This window comes from Perissodus microlepis, chromosome 11 (assembly GCF_051167445.1).
Source record: "Perissodus microlepis isolate ML-2025 ecotype Zambia chromosome 11, ASM5116744v1, whole genome shotgun sequence".
Taxonomy (NCBI): Eukaryota; Metazoa; Chordata; class Actinopteri; order Cichliformes; family Cichlidae; genus Perissodus; species Perissodus microlepis.
The window spans coordinates 23,378,708-23,405,993 of NC_140471.1; the positions used below are offsets into that span (position 1 = coordinate 23,378,708).

Here is a 27,286-nt window from a genome sequence, read left to right on the forward strand (position 1 = left end):
GTCTCACACGAAGTACAGGAAGCACACCTCCTTGGAGCGCCTCTCTTGGATCAGTGATTGGTTGATATGCGGTAGTCGGGTGTGTCTGCGCAACACACACACGGACACACACAGCCAGGTAAGGGCGCTGAAGGAGAGTGGGGGAGGGGATGAAGAAAGTTGGTTTGAAAATACAAACTTTTTTGGAGCAAAGCAAACAGAGGCCTAGTAAAACTTGCCTGCGTTCCCTGGAGAGGCTGTACAGAGGGAGGCAGGGAGGGAGGGGAAGGAGAAACACCAACTGTTCCTTATGATTTAAAAAGAGAGAGAGAGAGAGATGAAGCAATCACGCAGGGAGAAACTAAGGGAGGGGTGATATGTGAGTGATTTGTACAACAATGACAACTTTACTATGGTTATTAACTACTGAGAAAGCCTGACATGAAAGCTCTGAAATGCTGTGACTCACTCTCATTAGCATTGTTAAATAGAAACCCACATGATTACTGTCACACTGCCTTGTTTCACAACTTTGTTGCACTTTCAGCTGCGCTCAGATTTTACGCACTAACCGAATTTGCACAACACCACGTTTTTAAAAAAATAATTTGCAAAAATACTGTCTGCCACACACACACACACACACACCTGGCTAACTGCAACAGATCCAACTTCCAAGAAGTAACTACACCCCATGAGTCAACTTTACTGCATTTTACTGAAAGCTGAAAGGTGTTTCTTACACTTTGCCTTTCACATTTACTTTATAACAACAAGGAAATCCGTTTACTTTAAAATCTGTCAGATGATTTTATACACATGGCCACACCTTGTTTAAATGACTTGTTCAGCACTCTGTCGTTTGAGAAGATTTTATCACTGTCAGATTTGTGTCCAAAAGTAGATTCTGTTCATCTGGATGTAGCATTTTCAGTGGGAGAAACGTTTCGTCACTTATCCAAGTGACTTCTTCAGTCTCAGCTGATTGCAGTTTTCCCCAATCTTATAAACAGATTTGTGCACTACCTATTATATTAGGCACGCCTGCTCAGCTTCTCACCAGTGAACTACAGGATTTCATTACATTTAGGCATGTAGAAATGCTGACAACCTGAAGTTCAAACTCAGCATCAGAATGAGGAAGATGGGTGATTTAAGTGACTTTGAATGTTGGATGGTTGTTAGGACCAGACAGGCTGGTCTGAATATTTCAGAAGCTGCTGGTCTACTGGGATTTTCGCACACCAACATCTTTAGAGTTTACAGAGAATGGTCTCAAAAAGAGAAAAAATCCACAGAGCGACACTTCTCTGGGTGAAAATATTGGTGTCAGAGGAGAATGGTCAGACAGCTAGGGACGACAGTAACTCAAATAACCACTTATAATGATAAAGGAAAGCTCAAGAGGATTTCAGAATACACAACCCTTAAAGCAGATGAGCTAAAAATGACATTTTAAAAAAAGGATCTCGATAAATGCTCAATCATCCAGGTAAGGAAATCCCAGAAAGTTGATTCTGTTGATCTGAAAATGCTACATCCAGATGAACAGAGTCAACTTTCTGATATTTACACGAAAATGGTATAAAAAAAGACGGTACGTACAATGTAAATGAAGTCAAAGAGCCTGATGTAGCTGAGCTAATCAGAGCATGCAGGAATGAAAGAGCTCTTATAGCACACTTACTGGTCTCAAGCATAGGGAGTGCAGCTTATTACCTTTTAGTGAAATCCAGCAGAATGGAACAGACACTGAGGGCCATAGATTCTCAAACAAACAGTCAGAGAACAATCTAAAAATACTGAGGGAACTGAAACAGTGATCAAGGTGTGTGTGTGTATATATATATATATGTATATCACATTGTACAAAAGCTGAGCAAGTCCATACTTGACCACTGTTACTAAATTAACTTGAACTAATGCCGTGCCATGTTGACAAACCAGTTCTCTAATAAGTCATACTCTTCCGATAAATATTATGTTGTGGTTATAGAGTGTTTCAAAAAAGTGTTGACTCAAGTTCATGGTAATTTTAGAGGCTATTGTTTAGTTTACGCTAGAGTAGTGTGGGGGTTAATCTGCCTTTCAAAACACTGAGTAATGATCATATTTCAGTAACCTCAGTTGGTCTACCAGTCATCCACAAGTAAACATTCTGACATGTGAAAGTGAAAGTACACTCCCTTTCAGCTCTAAGGTCTTACTTATCACAACATATTAAAAATTACCTGTTCGTTAGCATGTTCTCAAATTCTCTAAATACAACCTGACATTAACAGCAACATATGACATATTCCCCCATCTTTATTTAACAAAATGCAAAAGCATCTTGTGAGAAACTACACCCCATGATTCAGTCACTTGTAGAAGCACCTTTAGTGTCAATAACTTAAAATAATTCTTTTCTGTATGACTTTATGAGTCTATCATTTAGTTGCACAGAAATTTTGCCACAACTTTACAATGGTGCTTCAGTTCATTGAGATTTGCAGGCATTTCTTTATGCACAGCTCTATTAAGGTCAGACAGATCTATTGACTGGACCATTGCAACACCTTGATTCATTTCTTTTTCAGAACTGGGATCATTGCCCTGTTGTATGACCCAGTTCTGGCCAAGATTAAGCTTTTGAACAGCTGCCCTTGTACTTGACTCAAGAATGCTTTGGTATACAAAGGAGTTCCTCGTCGACTCAGTGACTGCAAGGTGCTCAGGTTCTATGGCTGCAAAATAAACCCAAATCATCATCGCTCAACCACTGTGGTTGACAGGTGGTGTGAGGTTTTATGATTGTTTTTTACCAGAGTGGCCTCACACTTTTAATACACACTGTTGCATAGGTTTTGGGGTTTGTTCAGTGTTACAATGCAGCCATGTTCATTACTGGGAAATCGACAGGAGGAACGTGCCAAACAGGCCAATGACAACATCTGTAGACTGTGCTAACCTGACATGTAGTTACTTTTCTTGGGAGGTGCACCTATAGTCACAATCCCTGGGTAATTAAAACAATGAGATACCAGATACAAGTTTTCTGATGAATTTTCTTGATGTTCAATCATTTTATTGATCTCTTTTTCAAACAGAGCTGAAAGAATGTCTAAAACATCAGAATCAAGGCATCTGGGATAAATGTCTTGAGCTAGGTCCTTCAAAACTTTTAGGGTAAATATCTGACATATTCATGTCTCTGAATATGAATTCTCATAAATGTAGCTCAGGCTAACACAGAATGATGGCTTGCTTGAACTATAAATATTTGGATGTCTGATTTCCAACAGCAGATGTCTATAGTAACCAAAATTTTGCAGGCGAGGAACTGATATTTTCATCCAACTTCAGTGCAATATTCATCAGGTATGATACCATAACAGCCCATAACACCCTTTTTAGATAGACAAAGTTGTTTTAATTCCATTTATGCATGCTCATTCCCCAGAAAGTAGTTTTGTTTTCCACCCAAGAAGGTGAAATGTGTATTTTTGAAAAGATAGCTGGCACTTGTATACATCAGCACCAATGAAGCAATCTTTCTTCTACTTGTCCAAATAGGTGTGACACACATATTTTACAGTCTTACAGTAATTCTCTCAATAGGTTTTATTTTCTCTTTCATTTTGCCTTTCTGTTTCAGCTCATTTCAGTTTATTTCTAGAGCAGATTTGCTTTTAAGTCTAATTTTTATTGTTCGGAAATGTTTTCTTAATTTTGATTCATTTCAGTGTTTTAGTCTTTTTAACGATCATGATAGGGAAGTTAATACCATAAAAATTAAAATACTTATTGTCGGCAGCTGACTGGCAATCATGTAGAGTCTGAGTCACAGTGAAAACCTTCACCACCTGACTAAATACTGAAACTGAAATTATTTTTTATACTTAGTCAAAAATTTTTTTAGCTCATCTTAAATTAAAGCAATGTTGATTTTAATGTAATTTTTACTACATTTAGCAAATTTGAAAAACATGTATTTATATAAATTCATCTTATTAGATTGTCAGGTAAATGAAGCACAAGACAGTATTGTGTATTATGACTTATTATTATTAATAATAAGTAATTTTCTTTAATTATGATTTCTTTACCAAAATATGTTTTTTGGATCTAAATCATGGAAATAACTCCAAAAAATGTCACATGTGACATTGTTTGAACAAACAAGAATTTCCACCATGTAGTTATAAAGATAATATTTGTTATTTATATCAGTGATCAATTAAATTTACAGGTTTTAGTTAGATACATTTGTTTGAATAATAGTTGTTTAATTCTGTTTGGCAGCGCACACAAAACTCCACATTATACCATCAAGCGCATTTATTCATTTGCTTACTTTATTTTATTTTATTTATTTTAGTTTTATTTTATGTATTAGTTATGCATTTATTTTATTGTATTTATATGTATTATGTATTTATTATTAATTTTTTGTTTATCTTGTTTATTTACTTACGTATTTATTTTATTTATTATTGTATGTATTAATTTTTTTTGCCTGACATAGAAATACCATGAATGGTGACGCTGTGACTTAGTAAACCTTTCTGTGACGCTTGCTCCCCTGTCAGCTGACGCGGGTGTGCGTGGCCTCAGCCGCCTTTCATTGGCTGAGTTTCATTTGGACTGTCACATTCGCGTGTTCCTCTGTTTGGTTTCACTTCCGCACTCCTTCACCGCTATCTCTAGCCTGTTAGCCTCTTGGGCACAGTTGAAGGGAAAGCGTGTTATCTCTTCAGGGCAGAATTAAAAGGGGGGAAAACGTTGAGTAAAAATAATAATATAAAACAGACTCCGCGCAGATGAAGTTTGTTTTATGCGCATATCTAAAGAGTCGGCTAGTTGCTAATTGAGTCAACCAGGAAGCGACGTTAGCGTGAGGAAGCTCAGAGCAACTGTTTAAACTGTCAGCTTGTATGATAAACTGTTAGATTTCTCACAAAGAAGATTTCCCCGCTGATTCGCAGTGACGGAAATCATGAAGGTAGGTGTGCAATCCAGGCCAAAGCAGCATCTTTGTCAGAGAAATTATAAACGGACTGTTTCCTCATCAGTAAAACTTATTGCCTCGTGCAAATTGAAGCAGACATTTTGGATGCATACTTTCTTTTCAGGAAAGACTTGCAAACATCGCCTTTCACAACTGAATTTCCTATATCGTTATTGTCTTTTAGTTTAGTGCTATGTTTTATGTCTTTAAAATTTTCCCCCCATTTTAAATGAATAGGAAAGTGGGCGTCTCTTTACTCCCCTCTCTTTGTTCAGGAAGCATGTGAAAGGTGCTTCATATTCAAAGTTTAACCACTGAAGTTTTGAGTATTCCCTTGTTTTACCTATTTTTATGAACTGTGGTGTTAAAAAACGCAAACAGTTTGTGGAATAATGCATTAAATGTAAGTACCTGATAACTGAGGTACTTTGTGTTTATGCAAAAACCTGCAACCTGTAACAAGGTGTCAAAAGCATGAGAACTGCCACAGATTTATTTTAATGTACACATTAAACTAACATAACAGGTTCATTGTGTTTTGAAGTGCCAGACGATTATCAAAAAAAGTGCTGCTATAACTAAATATTTAGATTTCTTTTTTCTAGATAGCAGTCTTAAAACCCAAAGAATTCAGCTGAATATAACAGATGATGAATATTCAAATTAAATGAGTAAATATTTGTTTTTAAATTTTTAAAATATAGTTTTTTTTCTAGTTTTCTGTCATATGACTATGACATTACCCAATAACTCATTTCAGCTCTTAAAGGGATAGCTACCACACTGCAGTTGTTTCTGCTTCTTATTTGGTTGCTCCCTTTAGGGGTCGCCACAGCACATCTGCTTTCAGCTTAAGCTACCTTTATCTTCTGTCACATGCATGTCCTCCTTCACGACATGCATGAATCTACCCTGTGATTTTCCTCTTTTCTCCTGGCTGGCAGCTCCATATGAATCTAAAATCCCTCCTCTGCACATCACAACCTTGTCTCTCAAACTTTCTTTCTAGACCACTCAACGTCCGCCGTCCCTCGGATGTACTCATTTCTAATCCTGTCCCTTCTGATCACTCTGACTGAAGATCTTAGCATCTTCAGCTCTGCTACCTCCTGTGTGCCTGCTATTTTAGACCCACTGTCTCCTTTACCATCTCACTATAATCATGTAAGCCTTCCCGTTCAGTCTTGCTGCTATCCTTCAGTTACAAATTACCCCTGATGCTCATCTCCACTGCCTTTGTATGGTTGACCGCAAGTATTTCAATAATGCCACCGTTTATATTACTGTAATGTAAATGGTATGAAACAGTCTTGCATTAGACAGTTTGTATGGTCTCACAATAAACGTAATCCTACTAACATGAAACAAATAGCAAACAATCACATTTGAGAATTGCCCGTTTTGATTGTTTTTTCTTTATCATCTAACATCTGTTCCAGGTGTTCAGTAGCTGCAGAGGAATCTCGTTCCTCATGTGGGTCGTGGCATTTCATCTGGTCCTCTCTGTGAGTGGGGTGTATAGTGTGAAGAGCACCAAAGACTGCAAACTGTTATCTCACAGTCCATTACAGCAGAAAGTTCTGGAGCGACTAGAGCCGCTCGTAGGAAAGAAGTAAGGAATGAGTCACTTGTGTACCAGCGTATTCAGTGCTTGTTAGGAGATGAGATGTTTTTGGAATTCCTGTTGTGTTCCCAGTAGTCACTGGGAGCATGTTTAATAATATAATTTTATGTTAAAGGAAGAATCTATATGGGCCATGTTTATTTAAATTTTTTCTGGGATTTGTTCTTTTTTGACAGCTTTACAGCTGAGGACAAGGCTTCGAACGAGAGCTACACATATGTGTTCCAGCTATGTGGGGATGCAGGGGGTGCTCCCAATGCTGGGGTTATTCAAGTGGACAAGAAAATACAGAAGACAACAGTGATTGGCAAATACACGCATACACAGGCCATTGGAGGAAGTAAGACTATGCAAAATCCGAAAAACATTCTCTTATTAGTTCAGACATGACCGTAAGGGCATGTGCGTGAATCTTAACTGTATTGGAAACTGATAAATAATTCATAATTGCATCATAGCCTGAGGCAAACTCTGAGGAGTATAAATCTAAATCTTATCAAACGTGTCCTTTCAGGTGACTGGGTGATGCTGATCTACACAAACGGTGAAAAATACGATACACACTGCAATAAAGAAGAAAGGAAAGCCATCATTATGATCTCTTGCGACAGGAATGTAACAGTGGTAAATGAAATGTGCAAAGCTTCTAGCTGAGCAGATTTGAGTTTGAGGAAAAGAACAGAAACAAAAAGCAGTCAGCTGCAGCCGTGGTGGCATGTTGCGTCAGGTCTGTGAAAATGAAATTTGATCCATGAGGACGCTCTGAATAATGTTTCCGTGAAGCTCAAGGCTTTCCAGACACCTGAAACCAAGCAAGGATATTTACAGTAGAGTGACGAAGACGTTTAATACAGTGGAACACAGAATGAGCTTATTTGTATTAAACAGTAGAGTTATTGAAATAAAAACATGTTATACACATGTTGCATGTTTAGAAAGTTGCACAAAGACACTTTGTATACACCTGTGTTTCACTCTCTCTCCCAGAGTAAGCTGGAGGTGGGTCTGGAGGACAGGGAAAAGGAGGAAGACTGTTTCTATCTGTTTGAGTTGGATGCCAGTTCAGTGTGTCCAGTAATTGAGTCCAACCTCAGCACTGGCTCCAAGCTCAGCACTGGCTCCATTATTCTCATCATGTATGTAAAGTCATCTGTTAATTTAATGAATGTGAGAGCTTGTAATATTACAGACGATCAATAATCATAACCTCTCACATTTCAGTGGTTTCTCTCTTCTGGCTGTTTACCTTGTTGGAGGTTTCCTCTACCAGCGGTTGATCGTTGGAGCTAAAGGGGTGGAGCAATTCCCCAATTATGCTTTTTGGGTGGAGTTTGGAAACCTGGCAGCGGTAAGCTAAATCTAATTGATGAACACCATCAGTGAAAGGTCAGAGTCTGATGAAATAAAAATAAATAAATGAGGACAATTGTTTTTGTTTTTTTCTTCACTGTGCTTACAGGATGGATGTGACTTTGTGTGCCGGTCGCGCAAGCGAGAGGAATCGCCAGCTTACAGGGGAGAGGCTACAGACAATTTACAGGAAGAGCCAGAGGAGAGAGATGACCACTTGCTGCCTATGTGACCTTAGTATGTTGGGATTAAAATCTTCACCGTGTGATGCAGTTTAATCGGTTACAGCTTATCAGGCTGCTTGTAGACACAAGTCTGTTTTCTTGTGGGAGGGGTGGGTTGTGAGTGAATTACGTCAGTACCTGCTAATTCTGTTTTTATTCCAGACTTCATCTCCCTGTCACACAGGAGGGCATGTTACTCATAGGGCTGATGATCCTGTCCACACTTTTTACACCGTACGTTTCAAACAGTTGTTTGATGTCAGACAAATGAGTGATTCCTCCAAGAAAGCTATTTCACAATAAAGACTCTTCTGTGAAAATCTGGCAGAAAAGGGAGAATTTGAAGAATCATATTTCTATCTTGTGTCAGCTAAATGCCACATTGTGTACAGTTCTTTTCTGCTAAACGAATGCTTTATTTTTTTTCTCAGATGTTGTTGGTTTGTCACAAGCAGAGGGGTGTACTAAAAAGCAAATTCAGTATAATTGGTGGGGTTGTGTTAGCTGGCTTGATAAAAGCCTAGAAGCCCCGATAAGAGATAAGGGTTACAATGGTGGTTATCAGTTTTCTTCATTAACTCAGGCTTTCTGCTTCATGCTCTGTGCAGTTTTAGATGTGTCATTTAACTCTTTGACTTCACAAAATCAATCATTTGAGCTCCGTCTAATCCGGTGATACAGATCTATAAATAACATGCAACACTGCAGCTGCAAAGGAAACGAGAGTAATGCTGCAGAAAATCTTTAATCTTGTGAAGTCACGATCATTACACGCACACTTATCAGTAAATTAAATAGTTTACCTCATAATATATTTATTTCACCTCTGCTGTTGATTTCTAATGTGACAAATTACAGCTCTTAAACTTTAACACACTCCCACAGCCTAAAGAAAGCATCACTTCAGTTTGTCGTCACTTGTAAGATAAATTACTTTTATTCATTCAGAATTCTTGGTGTAACAGTTCTAAACTTTGTTCCAGTAGGTGGAATTCTAGCAGATTAGGACCAAAAATAAAGACATTTATAAAAGAAAAATTGAATATTCCAGTTAGAATCTGCAGTGCTGTTTTAGAAGTGTCTCAACAGGTTTTATATTCTGGATAAATGACATTCCTACAGCAGAGAATCTGTATTGCAGCTAAAGCGTACTGTAAATAAGAGAATCAGTGAAAATGTGGCTCTTCAGTTCGATTACAAACCGAAAGCCTGCGCAGGACCAGGCTACGTGTATGACAGTAGTTAAGATGCTAAAAAGAGAGTGAATGAAAGCCCAACATACCTCGCTAACCCATTAATCTGGCTTCATAGTACACCCCTCTGTGTTTATTTGGGTTGAGCTTGCTTAATGTTCACAGGCATACAAATAAATGTGTGTGCAGTTTAAACAGTTATTGTTTAGGTTAAAAAGTCAGGTTTGTAACATGTGAATGTAAATGTTTAAGTACAGGGACTGTACTTACAGCCTTACCACACATTTAGAAATCAGTGCAAACAAACCAAAGTTTAACTGAATTTGATTTTTAGCTGGGCGTCGTCCTTTCTCACATGTTGCAGAGAAGCTCAGCGCTAAGATCCCAGTCAGAAGGTCGGCTGCTTGACTGAAATCTGAGCTCCACGGTTTAATTTTTGTCAGAGGTCAGTGGTGCTGACGCAATACCAACGAAATTTGTGGTGAGGAGCAAAGCATCCAACTAAAATTCAAAATTAAATTCACTTAATGTATCTTTTGTCATTTAAATGTTGCCTGTAGTGATGAGAATTTGAAGGCAATTATATCTGAATTCTGCTATTTATACTTATTCAGAAATTGTCTTCTGTGCTTTGTCATGAAATAATCAAATATAAAGGAATATTTACATTTTAATAATCACAAAACAGTTTAATAATGAACATTATCGTGCTTAAACGCTGACCTGCTTCTTGATGTGGTGAAATTGACCCAAAGCGCAGAAACAGTGCTACACGTACCCACCTTACTACTATAGACTCATTTTCAGGCTGCAATAGGAGATACATACGGCAGCAATGAGGGTACTTCATTTTCAGTACTCTAGTTGTAAAAATGTTACACTTTTAAACTTGATATTAATGGGATTTATAATATTTTTACATAAACCTAAACATCAGCGCTGCTAAGGACTGAACCAGGCTTTTTTTTTTGAACAGGACGTGAACGTTATTTTTCTGTTAATTATCATTGAGTTATGCTACTTGTATTCATTGTGAGCACTGATATTTGGTCTTTTTCGCTTTTGTGTTAACACTGAATTTTCTTTGCTTAGTTCACTGGTCTGAGGTTTCATATGATTAATGTTATGTTTGGCTAAAAATTGACACAAGTCACAAATCTTTGTTTTTTTTCTGATTCTATTAAAAAGAAATGATAAAACTAGTTTATGCTGTGATAACTCCATAGACCTATGTGCACTCATTTTTTAGGATTTGATGGAATAAATTAGGTTATATTAGAAATAATGGATTATATAAACAAATGCATTCATAAACTAGAATAGTCATAAACCTTGTATTAAATTAGGTGCAATTAAGCGCTTATAGTGATAAACTGTTGTTAACTAACATGGAGAAAGAGGCTCAGACATGACCAATGTTTATTCTTGAGCACACATCTTTTAGCAGCTTTCTTGTAATTTTTAAGTAGCCTTCAGGAATAGTCCTCCAGGCTTCTTGAAGACATTCAAAACTCTTCTTTAGGTGTTGGGTAATTTTTGCTCCGTTGTCAAAATGATCCCGCACTCCTTCAGTAAAATTGAGGTCCAGGCTATGGGGAGGTATGTTTTCACTGTACTGACAGTGTTTCTGGGAACATTGTGAAGATTTAGGCTAGGCGTCTTTTTATGCTTGAATCACTAAAAGGTTAGTGTATGACTCCTAGAAAATATAAAGAAATGAGGAGTGTCTTTTGCAGAATACTGTAGTTATCAAAAGTACTTCTATTCATTACAAAGGTTAGCTCGCTGTAAGTTTTTAAAAAACATATAAAAACTAATTGCATAAATCCCAGTTTGTTTGCCAAAGTACACAAATAGATTTCGATGCAGTTTACACACTGAAACAGTAGGTGGCTCCGTCCGTCTGTTAACAATGGTTTACAGTCTTCCAGAGTATCCAAAAAAGAAGAAGAAGGAGGGGAAAAGAACTGCTTTGTGAGGGGCGGGGTTTTGTTGGAGGCAAAAAACCTAGAAATCCCTGTCGTTGTTGGCAGCTACAACCAATATCCGAAAAATAACTCAATTTAACTGTGAAAAGGACGGAAAGCCAAGAAGAGGTAGACACAAACGGACACCGAAAGGCATTAAGCTCTGACATGTAGCAGCAGTAATAGTCAGCTAGCTGCTTGCTTTCTCTCTGCAGAAAACAGATAGCATTGCTAATTAGTTAGCCTGTGTTTATGTTTTTTAGTTAGGTGTTTGCGTCAAACAAACGACTCATCTACTTTCATTTTTCTATATATGCATTCGGAGTTTTGCTGCACACGGGAATGCATTTTTTTTTAAACTATGGTATACTGTACTAGTGTCGAGAGATCGTTAAACCTGTGTAATCCTTTGTAGTTAGCCATCGCTGGATAGCTAGCTTCCTTTGCTATTTTCAACTTTTCCTCCATGTTGGTCTTTCTTTCCTACCCATCTATCATCTTGACAACAGGCCTGCTGTAGAAAATACCACAATGCTCCTGCTTGCCACGATAGTAAAAACTCGTGATATGCCCACAAGAGAGAATAATCTGCTGCACTTTAAAAACCTAAACAATCAATTGGAAACTTTGAGGGTGCAGTCCAACAAAGGACGTTTAATAATCCGCCTTTGTTTATATTTAATGACTAATCATTTCATTTGTCGCCTATTAATTATTTTTTTCTTTATTTTTCTCTGTGCCCACAGTGAGAAATAGCAAATACACCATATAGATCGTTTATAGTTAAAACTGTTGACACAGCTACTTCTGATGATTGGCCTTTTCGTTTTGAGCAGTAAACATGGATGCAGGTGAAGACCAAAATACAGGCACCAACAATGGAAATTCTCAGACAAGTGGCAATTCTCATGCACCACAGATAGCCCGCATGTCTCTGTATGAGAGACAGGCTGTACAGGTGAGTGATTGTGTCCAAATGTTAACAAAATGAATGCTTTACATGTCACAATAACAGTACCATTTAAATTAAAAAATGAAAAACAAACTTTTGAATTGGTATTAGCCAAATAAGTATGTATGTATGTTTTTTTTAGGCTCTGCAAGCTCTGCAAAGACAGCCTAATGCTGCTCAGTACTTCCAGCAGCTCATGCTGCAGCAGCAGATCGCAAATAGTGCTCAGTTCCACAACTTAGCTGCTGTGCAACAGGTATGACAAGAATATACATGCACAACAACAAGAAAAAGACTAAAATAAAAACAAACAGACATGTCCCAATCAAACCTTTTCATGTCTCTTTAAAACAGGCCACACTTGCTGCTAGTCGCCAGTCCAATACTCCAAGTAACAGCATCTCCCAAGTGCCCACCACTGTAAGTTTTTGTAAATTATTATTTAATTATATCTTACAGATAATTAGAAAGATTTGAATCTTCTTTCAGCTGCACCCTTTAGGGGTTGCCACAACGGATCATTTATGTTCATCACAGTTTATCCCTTGCTTCCTCTTTTGTAACACCAACAATCTGCATGTCCTCCTTCACTACATCCACGAACCTTCTCTCTGATTTTCCCCTATTCTTCTTACCTACCAGCTCTATATTCAGTATTCTTTGTCCAATATATCCACTATCAATCCTCTGTACATGTTCAAAACACCTCAGCCTTGGCTCTCTTAAAGTTTGAGTTAAAATATAAATATGTGTGTGCCTTCCAGGTCAATCTAAGCACCACCTCTGCGGGAGGGACTATGTCCAGTCCTCGTCCTCATGGTCCGGCCACCTCTGCAACCAAAACTGCTATCAACCAGTCAGTGCTGCTGGGTGGAAACTCAGCAGGACCGGGACAGATGTATCTTAGAGTGGGTTAAAACTGATTATCCACAAAATCTATTAAATGCATATACTTTGAATTAATTTATGTAACATATTGTTATGATATAGTAAGAACGGTTGGAAACCTTTGTGTAAAATTCACACTGACAGACAATCCAGAGAAAATGCAGGGAAATCATTAAATCTTTCTTGCAGTCATTAAGAGAAATAAAGGTTGACCATCTCTGCTGTTTCCCACATAGGTCAACCGTTCTCAGCTCATCTTCATGCCTGGTGGCCCAGCAACTGCTACTGTTGCAGCAGTTGCTCAAACTCAGCCCCAGCAGCAGCAGCAACAGCACGAAGTTGCTTCTACCGGTGCTAGCACCCAGTCTGACAATGATCAGGTTTGTGTGCTTTTACCAAACACTCTAGTCATGTAATCTTGAAGAAATGGTTGTGAAGGAAGAACTATTTAAATTTGATCACGGCCTGCTCCTTTCTTCATCTCTCAGGTGCAGAACCTTGCCTTACACTGTGCTTCCACAACCAAAGCAGTTGCTGTTAAATCTGAGCTTCCAGAAAGGAAAGATGCTTCTGGCTTTCCTCTTGGTCAGCAGCAGCAACAACAACAGAGTTTCCCACAGACAGTTCAGCAGCAACAAGTGCAACCACAACAGCAACAACAAATTGCCAAGAGCAGCTTTACACAACAGTCTGCCACAAATCCACTGACTGTAAAGACTGGAAATCAGGCTGCCATGACTGTAACTCCTGCTTCTTCTGTAGCTTCTTCATCCACTTCCTCTCCAGGACTCCCTCTCTCCCAACTCCTCCTGACCCCCTCTGCTGCACCGGTGATCCTAGTACCCACGTCAAATGTTCCTACCTCCACCCAGGGCTACCCTATTGGCTCAGTGGCACCAAAGGCGAATGTTAACACTCAAACTCTGGTGGTGCAACCCCTGCAACAGTCCAGCACTAATGTAGACAAAGGTCCTGTTCCAATACAGCCCAAGACAGTTCAGGGACACCGTTTACCGTTGCAGCTGCCCCCTCGACACCCACCGCCCATTCTCCCAGCTCCACCTAGCAATAATCAGTCCACTGCTGCAGGTCACAACCCTCCTCACATCCCTGTCCAGCTCGTGGGAGCCAGGCAGGGCTTAGCAGGAAATATGCAAGCTGTGGCCCTGGCACAGGCACGAAATAGCACAGCCCAGGAAAGTCCATCTGGTGGGAATGTTGGCACGGCCTCCAGCAACAGTACTATGGTAAGATCAAAGGATTCACTGCTTGGGTTAGGTGTAGGGAGAGACGTCTTTGTACAAGGGATTGTAACAGGGCTTTTTTTCCCCTCACATGCTGTTAGACAAAAGCTCCTCTTGGCTCTCTCAAGAGGAAATATGACTGTGATGGCCTGAATGAGATGACAGAATCTTCAGACTCAGCACCCATGAAAGACTCGGCTCCTCCTTTATCTCCTGCACCTACAAAGGACTCGGGTACGTCAGCTTGTCTTCTCCAATTCATGCATAAAACGTTTGTAGAACGTCTTCAAAATTCTCACTGTAAGCTCATTATTTTTTCTTTTTCATGATTCACCAGCTCCTCCTTCAGAAGCTGCCTTCTCATCTCCTCCCACGCTTTCTTTGCCTCTCCCATTGTCAAGAGTAGGGCACGGGGACAAAGACAGAGCACCTGTTCCCCAGGCTGTCGTCAAACCGCAAGTTCTCACTCATGTTATCGAGGGCTTTGTGATTCAGGAGGGAGCTGAGCCCTTCCCTGTAAGAGTGATAATACACGCACAGAGTCAGATAATGATTGTGAAGGTTACCATGAGAAAAAAAAAAGTGTCTTACTATCTTGATGTGACAGGTTGCTCGGCTTCCCAAAGACGGAGATTTTGCCCTGGTTGGCTGCACAGAAAATGGACCTCCATGTAAGTGGTGGTTTATTATTCATTAAGTATGGTAGCTTTAAGCTGTGTTTATGGTCAGTAGTGTAAAGTCTTTCTTTCCCTACTCAGTGTTGAAGTGTGAATACTGTGGGAACCTTGCTCCAGCCAGCCAGTTCAGAGGATCAAAGAGGTTCTGTACTAATACTTGCGCCAAAAGGTACAGTTTTGTTTCTGTTTCAGCTTACATACACATTGTGTTGTTTTGTCCCTTCTTAATTAGCCATAAAAGCTCAGAGGTTCAAAGGACATTCATATCTTATTAGGAAAACAGCTAAAGCCTTTGCAGTTTAAGCCACTGACTGCAGTATTTGGTTAGAACAGAGGTTCCCAAAGTGTGGGGCCCGCCTCGTAGGGGGGGGCGCAGAGCCATTGCAGGGGGTGGCACGATATGAGAAGAAAAAAAAAAAAAAAAAGACCGCTTGGACACTGCTAGCATAATGGAGAGGTTTTTGACGGGGCTCCCACACAAACGCAAAGCAGGAGATGAAGCATCGCCAAATATGTTTCCAAACCCAACTTCCTTCCAAGCCAAAGACGGAAACATATCTTCCCTTTGGCTTCACCTGCACAAGTTCCAAGGTAGGTCTCCCTTGCAGAATTGGTTTTCCCTGCGTCGGGAGCACGCACTGGGCTCTCCAAATCACGGACAAACAGTATCCCACATTCTTGATTTTAAGTTCACACACACTTCTTATAATAACTAACTACTCCTGACATTTTGGAGATGTTAGCTCTTTATACAGTAAAGTTACAGTGGGATACAAATAATATCAGGCTGATCCTGCCATAATTTGTTCCCCCTGTCCAAATCACGGACAAACAGTATCACGCAGTTGTTTATGTTTTTAAACTCATTTTGCACAGACGGGCATTTTTTGAAAAATGTATCGAAGATGTTTCTTGTAAAACAAAGGGGGGTCTAGCACTGGGTTAGAACATGCAAGCTCTGAAGAGTGAAATTCAAAGCAAAGAAACAATGTGCTTACAGTGAGTTATTTTTGCATTTATTTGCTTTAAAAATGCTTTAAAAAGAGAGCAAGTTTCTTACTATGTTCTGGCCTGCCTAGTTGAAGCCGCGATCTGCAGGTCTTGTCTAAGGGCTAAAATAAGCAGATTTACCCACTTACACTGAAGTTTGAAGCTAGCACACTAGCTAACAGGGTGGCACGACCAATTAAAGCAAATGATGAAAGTAGACAGATTCAAAGGAGGTGGAAGTACTTCTTTATCTGACTGTAGCCCTGACGTAGCCCGTCTCTGCCATTTTAAAAATCCTGTAATTAGCATTGTAATTTTGAATCTACACAGCTGCAGAGATACAGAGCCACAGAGCCAGAGAACAAAAGCTTGAGAAAGTTAGTGTAGTAGAAAGTGATGTACATCTTTGAAATGTTTTTTCAGCTAAATCTCAAATTGATGGGGCTTTGAATGCAGTTTCCAATTTGCCACTATGGCACAGATAAAGCTGTTTCGTGTTCGGGCTTGTGAGAAATGCTGTGCAAGAACAAAAATATTCTGCTTTAACATCAGGAAGCTTTTTTCTTTTTTAATTCAGGCAGTAGCTTTCATGCTCAGGCTGTTGTGAGTTGGCGCCACGGTGGCCTACTCTTATCTGAAAACATTTTTCTTGACAGAATGATGGCTAAACAATATGTTTATCGATTTGCTGTTAATTGGTTAAAGGCTTTATTTGAGAAGACTAAGCAAGATATGTGTGCTGAAGACATCTGATCCTTAATGTGATTTTTATTTTACCCATTTCGTTAAATGTGAAACTAAGTTTGACCCCCTTTTTAGACAATAGTAACACTGGAAATTTACTCAGGGGAGGCAAACAAACAAGAATGTCTCTCTCAGTGCTGACTTTGCTTTTCATTCGCAGGTATAATGTAAGCTGCAGCCAGCACTACAAATCCAGCAGAGGGAGAACAGCTGCAGGGCTGGCACCAAATCCAGCACCCACAGAGAGCACTGCTAGGCGTAGGGGCTCCACTCGCAGGAGCAGTTCTAATATCACCTCTAATAAAATATCAACCAAGCATCTACCTGTCAAGGTAACACCTGTAGGTTTTAAAGGATGTCTCGTGTGTTTTCTGTTGTTAACAGTCTTAAAAACAAAACAAAAATCAAGGCCATTATGTCTGAAAACTAACATTCACAGCTGTTTTTGGAAATCCTTTTTTCTTTTTTGTCCTGCAACATAATAATAGTATAAAAATGCTGCTGATTGTAGTTCAATGTCTGCTGTTTTGGGTGCAGTTTAACTCCGAGTCCAGTCGTTCAGATGAAGTATCCAGCGATGGCGAAGAAGACGATTCTCCTTCACTGTCTCCGAGTTCTTCCCGCTCCTGCTCAAGAGCCGAGCACAGCGCTCTTCAGTCTGACAGCTCAGCTCCTGGAAGTCTTCCACTAGAGGGGGCTGGCTTCCTGTCTTCGACTCCTTCCCAGTGGAGTGTGGACGAAGTCTACAGGTTTATCTCCTCACTTCAAGGTTGGTGGTCCATCTGATTACAGTTCACTCGTCACGTTGTTTCTCTTTATTGTCTCCTGCATTAACTGAGTCTCTTGGTCGATCAGGTTGTGAGGAGCTGGCTGCCCAGTTTCAGTCTCAGGAAATAGACGGGCAGGCGCTGCTGCTTTTGCGTGAGGACCATCTCATCTCCACCATGAACATCAAGCTGGGTCCCGCTCTCAAGATCTGTGCCTCCATCAACAGCCTGCGTGAGTAATGCTGCCAGAAGGACTCCAGGATTGTGTTCTCATAGCCAACTTCTCACTGAAATCAACACTTGGACTCTTAAAAAAAAAAAAAAAAAAAAAAAAAGACTGAGAACTTTGGGATTAATGAAGATGCTCCATCGGTCTTGTAGAGACAAGAAGATGGAGAGTTTACTTTCAGGACACTGAATGTGCAGAAGACATGAATGCATATGTGTGAGTGGTTCGTGAGAAGTCCAGTATACATGTCAGTAGTGTTTTTCTTTTGTTTTTTTCTGTCACTGTGAGTAGAGGCGTTTTTACGCGTGGAAGGAGAAACTGCAAATCAGACAGCATAGCGACATCGGTGCTAGGACAGTTCACCACTTGGGTGCAAAAAAAAAAAAAGAACCTTGCCTTCTTGTTGTATTTCAATCGGTGCTTTAACTTTAGCGACGTGATTAGCAACAGTCCATTACGTTGATATTTCCGTTCTTTTTGTAGTTACGCTTATAGTTTGCCATAGATGTTCCATCCAGGCTCCAATCATATCACGGAAAGGACACAGAAAGCCTGGGCTTTTTTAATTAGGTTATTAAAACAGTTATTGAAAGTTTAGTTTTGTATCTTTTCCATTTTATACTACAAACAAAATTATTTTTTCATGGATACTGTAGTTTTAGTGGCTTTAATCAACCTAACTACCTGAAAATAGGTTTTCCTCATGGTTTGCTCTTTCAACGACTGGAAGCGCTCTCTGTGCGTGTATGCAGTACTACCAATAAAAAGTACCTGTTACTGGAGCTTTGTGTGTTTTTGTTTTTATCTCCTCCACTCAATGAAAGCCGCATGAAAAATAAGGTCATCTTTATTTTATTCACATTTGAATTCATGTAAACAGAGATTTTCATGTTCACATAAACTGAACTTGATCAGTAAACATAATTTACAATGGAAATAATGGCAAAATTACATTGATGGGTCCTTCATTTCCACACTTATGTCTGATACGAAATCATGAAAAAATGTGGCATATATATATATTGGAACATACATTGGCATCTTCAAACAAAATTAGCAAACCATCATGTATGGACAGTATTTAGCACAGGTTCAGGTTGAAGCTGTACGTCGGTCAGGTTTACGGGTCCAAATGTCGAGTCGGAGGTTTTATTTCTCCAACTGAACATTAGAGACATTGGGAAAGGCAAGACACATGAATGAAATTTGGAAAAAAAAGAGGAAAAAAAACAACCTAATGTTTCCCTAAGTTAACTGTCGAAAGAAGGAAAAATGAGCAATTTCAATTCCCAGAGTGATCATACCCAGAGTTTTGAGCTATTGTATTGCATCTGAACGTCATTTTTTTGTTTCGTAAAAGTGCTTTTGCTGAGGATAGCTGCAATCAGAAAACAGTGTAGCTGTTGGCTTCGCCGTATCCAGCTTCTTGAAGGTATTGCTCAATGTTAACTGTCCCAGATGCCTTGATGACCTTGTCAGAGGCCGCCTTCTCTCCTGAAGCCAGCTTCTTGCTCACTTCAGCCAGAGTGGGTCTTTCTTGATCCTTCCACTGGCAGCAACCTTTAATGATCGTGTACCTGTGCGAAGAAGAGATGAAGAAATTTATCTGACTTTTGCGGTGATTAATGAGAGGAACTGTAGCGCTTCATGTTTGGCGTTTCTGGAGTATGCAGTGGACACTCACAGTGCGTTGGAGCAGTTAGATGGTTTTTTAAGATTTTTTCCTCGCTGATGAAACTGCAGAAGCTCATTAGCCGGGATCTCTGCAAACGGAGCTTCACCTGGACAAACACAAGAGAAATTAGTAGATACATTATAGCGTATAAATGTGAAAACTCTTTGATGCAATCCTGTGAAAAAAACCAAGTCCACCCTTACTCTTTCCATAGGAATTAAGATGGTAAGTAGCAGTCTGGGAAAAGATACCAGTAATGATCTAAAAGAAGAAACTGGTGCTGTCCATCAATCTTGGAGGAATTGAAAGGCTATTTTCAAACAATTTGAAGTCCGCGATTCACATGGAAAACATTCAAGACAGCTGCCAGGAGTCAGTGAGGCCGGACTGTGCAATGCTCAGAGAAGCTTGTGAAGTTAATGACAGTACAATTAGAAAAAGACTGAACAAGTATGACTTGTTTGGAAGGCTTGCCAGGAGAGAACCTCTTCTCTGAAAAGAACACGGCAGCATGACTTAGATTTGCAAAGCTGCATTTGAAGAAACCACAAGACTTCTGGAGCAAAGAGACTAAAGTGGAAATGTTTGGTCAAATCAAACACTGAGTTAACCGTGAAGTCCTCTGTATACCAAAGTATTCTACAGGGAGTGCAGAATTATTAGGCAAGTTGTATTTTTGAGGAATAATTTTATTATTGAACAACAACCATGTTCTCAATGAACCCACAAAACTCATTAATATCAAAGCTGAATGTTTTTGGAAGTAGTTTTTAGTTTGTTTTTAGTTTTAGCTATTTTAGGGGGATATCTGTGTGTGCAGGTGACTATTACTGTGCATAATTATTAGGCAACTTAACAAAAAAACAAATATATACCCATTTCAATTATTTATTTTTACCTATGAAACAAATATAACATCTCCACATTCACAAATATACATTTCTGACATTCAAAAACAAAACAAAAACAAATCAGCGACCAATATAGCCACCTTTCTTTGCAAGGACACTCAAAAGCCTGCCATCCATGGATTCTGTCAGTGTTTTGATCTGTTCACCATCAACATTGCGTGCAGCAGTAACCACATCCTCCCAGACACTGTTCAGAGAGGTGTACTGTTTTCCCTCCTTGTAAATCTCACATTTGATGATGGACCACAGGTTCTCAATGGGATTCAGATCAGGTGAACAAGGAGGCCATGTCATTAGTTTTTCTTCTTTTATACCCTTTCTTGCCAGCCACGCTGTGGAGTACTTGGACGCGTGTGATGGAGCATTGTCCTGCATGAAAATCATGTTTTTCTTGAAGGATGCAGACTTCTTCCTGTACCACTGCTTGAAGAAGGTGTCTTCCAGAAACTGGCAGTAGGACTGGGAGTTGAGCTTGACTCCATCCTCAACCCGAAAAGGCCCCACAAGCTCATCTTTGATGATACCAGCCCAAACCAGTACTCCACCTCCACCTTGCTGGCGTCTGAGTCGGACTGGAGCTCTCTGCCCTTTACCAATCGAGCCACGGGCCCATCCATCTGGCCCATCAAGACTCACTCTCATTTCATCAGTCCATAAAACCTTAGAAAAATCAGTCTTGAGATATTTCTTGGCCCAGTCTTGACGTTTCAGCTTGTGTGTCTTGTTCAGTGGTGGTCGTCTTTCAGCCTTTCTTACCTTGGCCATGTCTCTGAGTATTGCACACCTTGTGCCTTTGGGCACTCCAGTGATGTTGCAGCTCTGAAATATGGCCAAACTGGTGGCAAGTGGCATCTTGGCAACTGCACGCTTGACTTTTCTCAGTTCATGGGCAGTTATTTTGCGCCTTGGTTTTTCCACACGCTTCTTGCGACCCTGTTGACTATTTTGAATGAAACGCTTGATTGTTCGATGATCACGCTTCAGAAGCTTTGCAATTTTGAGACTGCTGCATCCCTCTGCAAGATATCTCACTATTTTTGACTTTTCTGAGCCTGTCAAGTCCTTCTTTTGACCCATTTTGCCAAAGGAAAGGATGTTGCCCAATAATTATGCACACCTGATATACGGTGTTGATGTCATTAGACCACACCCCTTCTCATTACAGCGATGCACATCACCTAATATGCTTAATTGGTAGTAGGCTTTCGAGCCTATACAGCTTGGAGTAAGACAACATGCATGCAGAGGATGGTGTGGACAAAATACTCATTTGCCTAATAATTCTGCACTCCCTGTAGAGTCAAATATGAGGCCATCAATCTGATAGCTGAAACAACAGAATTGCTCAAATGACCTCAATCTGACTGAAATGCTGTGGTAAGACTTTAGAAGAGCAGTGGATAAATTAATCTGAACTGAGCAAAGTTTCATGTGACTGCATAGAAATAAGTACACAAGTGTTACTTTGCAATGTTAAAATACAGTAAATTATAAAGGTTTGCATGACTTTCTTAGGTAACTCTATCGAATTAAATAATTTACAGCTTAAGGATCAACACTGGCACAAAAATCCTTTTAAAATCCAAAATTACTGTCACACAAATGTATTGTTTTTAAAACACTGAGTCCATCTGCACACAGGAACCCAGAGTAAAGTGAGTAGAAAGTACAGAGACATGTCTAACAGCTAATTCAAATTGTTCTATTATTCAACTCTTGAAAGATGTATTCATTAATACTTTTTAAAGTTACGAGTATATTCTAAAAAGTAAGAATTGAACTTACCCAAAGTTGTCATTTCATACAATAAGATACCAAAGGACCAGCTAAAAAGGGACAGACAAAAGCAACTGATGTTACAGTCTTTCTTCCAGGAGTTTAATAACAAGCTTATAGCTTACAGACACATTTCATGTAGCTACATCTCTATCAGAGAATATTAAGGTAAACAAAGCACCAAGACATCTTTTATACACGTGACACATAAAATTAGGCTCAAATGAGATCTAACAAGAACTCACACGTCGCTTTTCTCACTGGCAGGCCTCTTGGCTAGCACCTCTGGTGCCTGCCATTTCTTCATGCTCGGATCCTCCCTCTGCGTGGCTCCTTGGTTCTTTCGTGTATAGACTCCATGCAGGCCCCAAAGCTTGGCTGTGAACATCTTACTGATCAGTACACTACGGGCACAGATGTTTCCATGGAGAAGATCTTTACTGTGAAGGAACGCCTGATCGGGCAACATGACAGCGAAGTCAAGATTAACCAGATGAGCATGTGCAGTTCCTATAAATATTAAAAGACTGCCCTCAAGCATTAAAAAAGAGCCAATGAAATACAGTATATTTGTATACTAACCAGTGCACTGGCCACCTGGTTTGCCATGGTAAATATTCGTCTCTCTGTCATTTCACATGGCGGATCCCCATTGTCCTGGAAAGGCAGTCACAAAAATGTCTAAATAATTCTTCTTTTACATCTCGATTTGGAGATTTACATTTAGATTTTATCATACTTTGACTTTGATTTGTTGCTTGAAGGAGAATCAATGTAGCACACGCTGCATCTTTGAAGCTCGTTAAAAATGTATCTCCCTACCTCTCTGCATCTCCACAAGAAGCTGAGCAGGTCTCTGTTTTCCAGTTCTTCCACAACTGTAACCAGGGGAGCTCGCAGTGACACCACACCTAGGAGCTCAGGCAGGAAGGGATGTGGTCCGAGCTGGGCCAGGAAGGAAGCAAAGCCCAGGAAGTTGTGCCTTTCTGTGGCATTAGCCGAGTCTGCCAACGAGAGAAAAAGTAAATGCTGAATCTTGAACTGAAAACCAAATGAGATCTGCAAAACTCACAGACAAACCTCGGTGAAAATCTCACCATTTAGCACTCGCAGTACCACATTCCTGTTTTCCATACGGGCCCTGTAGATGGACACGGAGGAGTCTGTGCGCAGGGAGAAGGTGCCAGAGAGAGGCGTGACCAGGTTGAAGGACTCGGGGAGCCTCTGGCGGGGCAGCTCTCTGGGCTGCGGCGGGAGAGTGAAAGTGGGCTTGAAAATCTCCTGTGGCGGTGGGCTGGGATGTTGAGGGAGTGTCTCCACAGAATTGGAAAATGCTTTATTGAGGTAGGTGTGCGGGGACTGGAAGGTGGAGTAGGAATTGGGCATGTCCAAAGCAATGCTTTCATGCTCCAGAACATTGATACCTGATGGAGCTGCAGAGAGAATAGAGGCTTGTATGAAAACACAGGGAGTAAATGAGACCATAACCTGGGCAATTTAGACACTATTTCAAGTCATGTTATTTAACATTTATAAAAAGTTGAGAAGCAGAAACATGCATGTGGTTTTGAACACATAAAATTGTAGTAGTTGCTTATATAAGGATTTTTTCAGTACTTATTAATGCAGAGTATTTGTAAACTCCTTCACCTGAAGTTACATCTGCCTAACACAACATTACAATGTGTTACAAACCATTTATTAAATGTTCGCTTATATGAGTTAAATCAATTAAACAGTTCCAGAAAAACAATTAAAATTTGCACGTCTCACAGCAGTGAGCAAAATTAAAAGGACACAAAAGCTCAAAATATTATTTTTGTTCATTTAGATAAAATTTTATATAATGTTGTTTCATGAACAAGCAAATACAGGCCACAAATTTGACTTAAACTACAAATATCACAAAAAACATTCAATTTGATTTTATTTATGCAGCCCCAAATCACAACAACAGTCGACTTCTTTTTTGTGTTCATACCATCAATGCCATGCAGTATCCTCCTGGTAGTGACCTTTGACTTTGGACGGATACGATCGACCTTCTCTGGACAGAAGCGCAGCAGTAAAATGAAGACCAGAGTTATCAGAAAGCTGGCCAGCAGGAAGACGGGCACGACGATCACCTCCTGTTCGTACACTCGGATCTCTGCAAACAGGGAATGTACACAAGGAAACGTCCGTCTTTAGAGTCAAAGTAATTAAAGTGGCAGATATGGTTATGCAGTCTATGCTAATATTTTTGCTCAGCTGACGTGCAGAGTTTATCTTCTATCTTCAGGCGAAGACAGAAGACGTCTCTCTAACAAGGGTTAGGCTCGTCAAGCCCCATAAATGGTCAGACCTGTTTAGTGAGCAGAAGTAGCCACGAAACTTACCACAGATAACGTCTCCAGTTTTGCACTGAGAGTCTGCAGCTGATACTGAAGACATTCTGTCACATATTTAAAAGAAAATAAAAAGAGATGAAGAGATGCAAGAAGAATATTTTCTCAGTAGGAAAACCATTGATTTCTTTGTTATGGATGAAGTAGTCAAATTAAAATGTATTGCCTGACAGGCCTGTTGTTCCTGGAACAGAATCGGTTAATAGTAATGTGACTCTTACAGGTAATCAGTACGAGGAGGCATCTGAGCAAACAGGTAACTGAGACCAGAAACGTCAAATGTCGTATTGCTATCTGTGAGGTATACGGAGCATTTCCCTCCTGCTACAAACTAGTCATAAACATAAACAGCCCATCAGAGTTAAAGTCTAACACCTTTATTTTTGTCACGGAGGCTTTTGGACTACTTTAATCAAAGATGTATATCAGAAAAAGCCTAACAAAGCAGTCCTAATGATCTATGTCTAAATTCATAGAAGCTCATCTTCATGAGCACGCTTTTACGTCACAGCCAAGAGCTCCAAACCTGTTTACCTGCATTTTTTCATCACATTAGTTCCAGTGATGCACTACACGCCCAAAGGCCAAACATGATTGGCAAAACAGCACCGGCTCATTCACCCAGACTAAAAATAATACATTATGTCATAAAAATCACTAAAAGGCTCCAACCACACTACAGCCGCTTTCACAAAGTTAACATAGCGTGCATTGATCAGCTCACTCTTCCTACATGCTGCCACAAGGACAAGTCATGTGTTACAAACAGACAGAAGAAAAATAGGGGTCAAAGCCTTACCTCACCACCTGCAGTTTACTCTTAACAGCCAAACGAGAAATAATCAAAAGTGAAATCCTGTTACTGCGGTCAGGCACTTTTCATACATCTTCCCTGCTGAACGAGTCCGGGCTCAGCTGGGCTGTTCAGAGCTTCATTGTCTTGTTGTTCTCAGGTGATTTGTCAGGCTCAGGGGATCAATGTGCTCTCTGCTACTCTTCGTTCAGCCTTCTGTGTTTTCTTAACTCCACCCTCACCTGCTTCACCATATCCTTCTCCTATTTACTCCTTCCTTCTTCCTCCTTTCCACCTCCCTCCTCCTCAGAGTGTGCTGATGTGCTCTACCACATTCTGTAATGTGCTTTTCCCTGAAGTACAGCAGCGACTCGTGACCCTTGCCTTCCTCGTCTTTGTGTAAGGAAACTGGTACTGCTGCTCCTTGTAATTTTGTTTCAGTCGCTGGCCCTTTGTTAAACGTGTTTGGAAGTCTTTTGCTCAGAACTGGTATAACAAGCTCTGCCATCTCTGGAGTATTTAGTGAAAAGATTATCTTGGTCCAAAGAATTCACAGCAACCACATAACTGGAAAATCAGCGAACAGATTCTGTTTTGTGTTTAGTGCAAAATATTTACACCTAAAATTTTAATGTAGGGGGTAGAAGGAGAGTCTGTAACCTTCACTGTACAAAGACACGGTTACTTACAGTATGATATTTACAAGTAATTATTCATATGACAGCAATACTTGATGTTTACAATATTACAGTTATTGTCAAAAAACATGTAGTTCAAGCTAAACATTAGAAATGCTGAACACACACAGACTTGTGTTACTTTACGATACACTATGTGCTCACACACCACACATTAATTGCTGGCTCTCTACTCAGTGTGTCTTTTGTCCCGTCTTCAGCACTTAAACTCTCAACTGATCACAGCAGATGGCTGCCTGCTTCTGCCGGAGGTTTCTTCCTGTTAAAGGGGAGTTTTTCCTTCCAACTGTTGCCAAGTGCTCGTCCGTAGGGGAGTCGCTTGATTGTTGGGGGTTTTCTGTGTTATTATAGGGTCTCTACCTTACGATATAAAGCACTTTGAGGCGACTGTTGTTGTGATTTGGTGTTATATAATTAAAAATGAATTGAACTGACTTTATGCATGAATCATTTGATTTTATTCAGGAGTTTAACAGCCGAGCTGCCCTGCCGCTTGAGGCGAGGCATACAATCAAAGGGGCATGGCACTGTAGACACTGCGCCAGTGCTGTCAAAGTGATTTCAGCTATTTGCACAACAGCAAGTGTGCAAAGTATTTCAGTATACTGTAGCGTCTTTCTTTCCACTTTATGTTGTGGCATCATACATTTGTGACATAACAAACATTTAATGCATTTATCCATTTCCACATCCCGTTCTTACCCAGACCAGGAAAAGAGAGGATATTTACGCCCACAACAGGTCATTAATCTCACACAAATCTAAAACAAACAAAAAGCCACATCCTCTCTAACATTAATACCTGAATGCAGTTCAGCTGAGGGAGGATATAAAGGCCTCTGCTTGCCTGCCTGTGAAAGGGTTGAAATTCAAAACCTGCTTGCTGTGAATGATGGGTTACAAAGGGAGCGATGGATTAATTAATAATGACGTAGTAGTTCTCAGTGAGGTGACAAAAATCTCATCTCGTCTTTCTAAGAACGTCTAAACTTTCCGTCAGGAAAGGTGTTTCAAACCTGTGGCACAAGGGCCAGAAACGGCCCATCAGATGTTCCAGTTCAAATTACTGTAAAGTCATTAGTTGTTAATAATTTAAATGAAAAGCCTTTTTATGGTGTTGTAATTTGATGCCAGGACTACTAAACAGGAAAGAAAATATATGAGAAGTATTTTTATATTTAGATGAGATCATAAAGGCATAAAACACTTTTGCTCTGTTACAAAAACT

General features: G+C 39.9%; 3 protein-coding genes across 5 annotated transcripts; 2 read left to right on the plus strand and 1 right to left on the minus strand.

The window, feature by feature from the left end:
• Positions 1 to 10: 10 nt before the first annotated feature.
• m6pr (mannose-6-phosphate receptor (cation dependent)) lies at positions 11 to 10,562 on the plus strand. 3 transcript variants are annotated; one of them, XM_084943368.1, is made up of 8 exons: positions 4,610 to 4,963; positions 6,409 to 6,581; positions 6,770 to 6,933; positions 7,108 to 7,217; positions 7,581 to 7,729; positions 7,815 to 7,941; positions 8,053 to 8,180; positions 8,330 to 10,562. In XM_084943368.1, the coding sequence occupies exons 1-7, from the start codon at positions 4,958 to 4,960 to the stop codon at positions 8,173 to 8,175; spliced, it is 852 nt and encodes a 283-aa protein (XP_084799494.1). In that variant the 5' UTR covers positions 4,610 to 4,957; the 3' UTR covers positions 8,176 to 8,180; positions 8,330 to 10,562. The 3 variants fall into 3 exon arrangements, with proteins under 3 accessions (XP_084799495.1, XP_084799494.1, XP_084799493.1); XM_084943369.1 differs by lacking the exon at positions 4,610 to 4,963 and adding an exon at positions 11 to 118 and having other exon boundaries at positions 8,053 to 10,562; XM_084943367.1 differs by having other exon boundaries at positions 8,053 to 10,562.
• Positions 10,563 to 11,294: 732 nt separating this feature from the next.
• phc1 (polyhomeotic homolog 1) lies at positions 11,295 to 18,600 on the plus strand. Its single transcript, XM_084943365.1, has 14 exons — positions 11,295 to 11,456; positions 12,164 to 12,285; positions 12,422 to 12,535; positions 12,634 to 12,699; positions 13,044 to 13,187; positions 13,404 to 13,547; positions 13,656 to 14,414; positions 14,513 to 14,645; positions 14,749 to 14,927; positions 15,019 to 15,082; positions 15,170 to 15,257; positions 16,983 to 17,154; positions 17,360 to 17,591; positions 17,678 to 18,600. The coding sequence occupies exons 2-14, from the start codon at positions 12,169 to 12,171 to the stop codon at positions 17,827 to 17,829; spliced, it is 2,364 nt and encodes a 787-aa protein (XP_084799491.1). The 5' UTR covers positions 11,295 to 11,456; positions 12,164 to 12,168; the 3' UTR covers positions 17,830 to 18,600.
• styk1b (serine/threonine/tyrosine kinase 1b) lies at positions 18,395 to 26,400 on the minus strand. Its single transcript, XM_084943366.1, has 10 exons — positions 25,367 to 26,400; positions 24,559 to 24,614; positions 24,162 to 24,329; positions 23,278 to 23,613; positions 23,003 to 23,184; positions 22,763 to 22,837; positions 22,426 to 22,634; positions 22,190 to 22,230; positions 19,503 to 19,599; positions 18,395 to 19,395 (listed from the first exon to the last, which is right to left on the minus strand). The coding sequence occupies exons 2-10, from the start codon at positions 24,611 to 24,613 to the stop codon at positions 19,203 to 19,205; spliced, it is 1,356 nt and encodes a 451-aa protein (XP_084799492.1). The 5' UTR covers position 24,614; positions 25,367 to 26,400; the 3' UTR covers positions 18,395 to 19,202.
• Between the last annotated feature and the right edge of the window lie 886 nt (positions 26,401 to 27,286).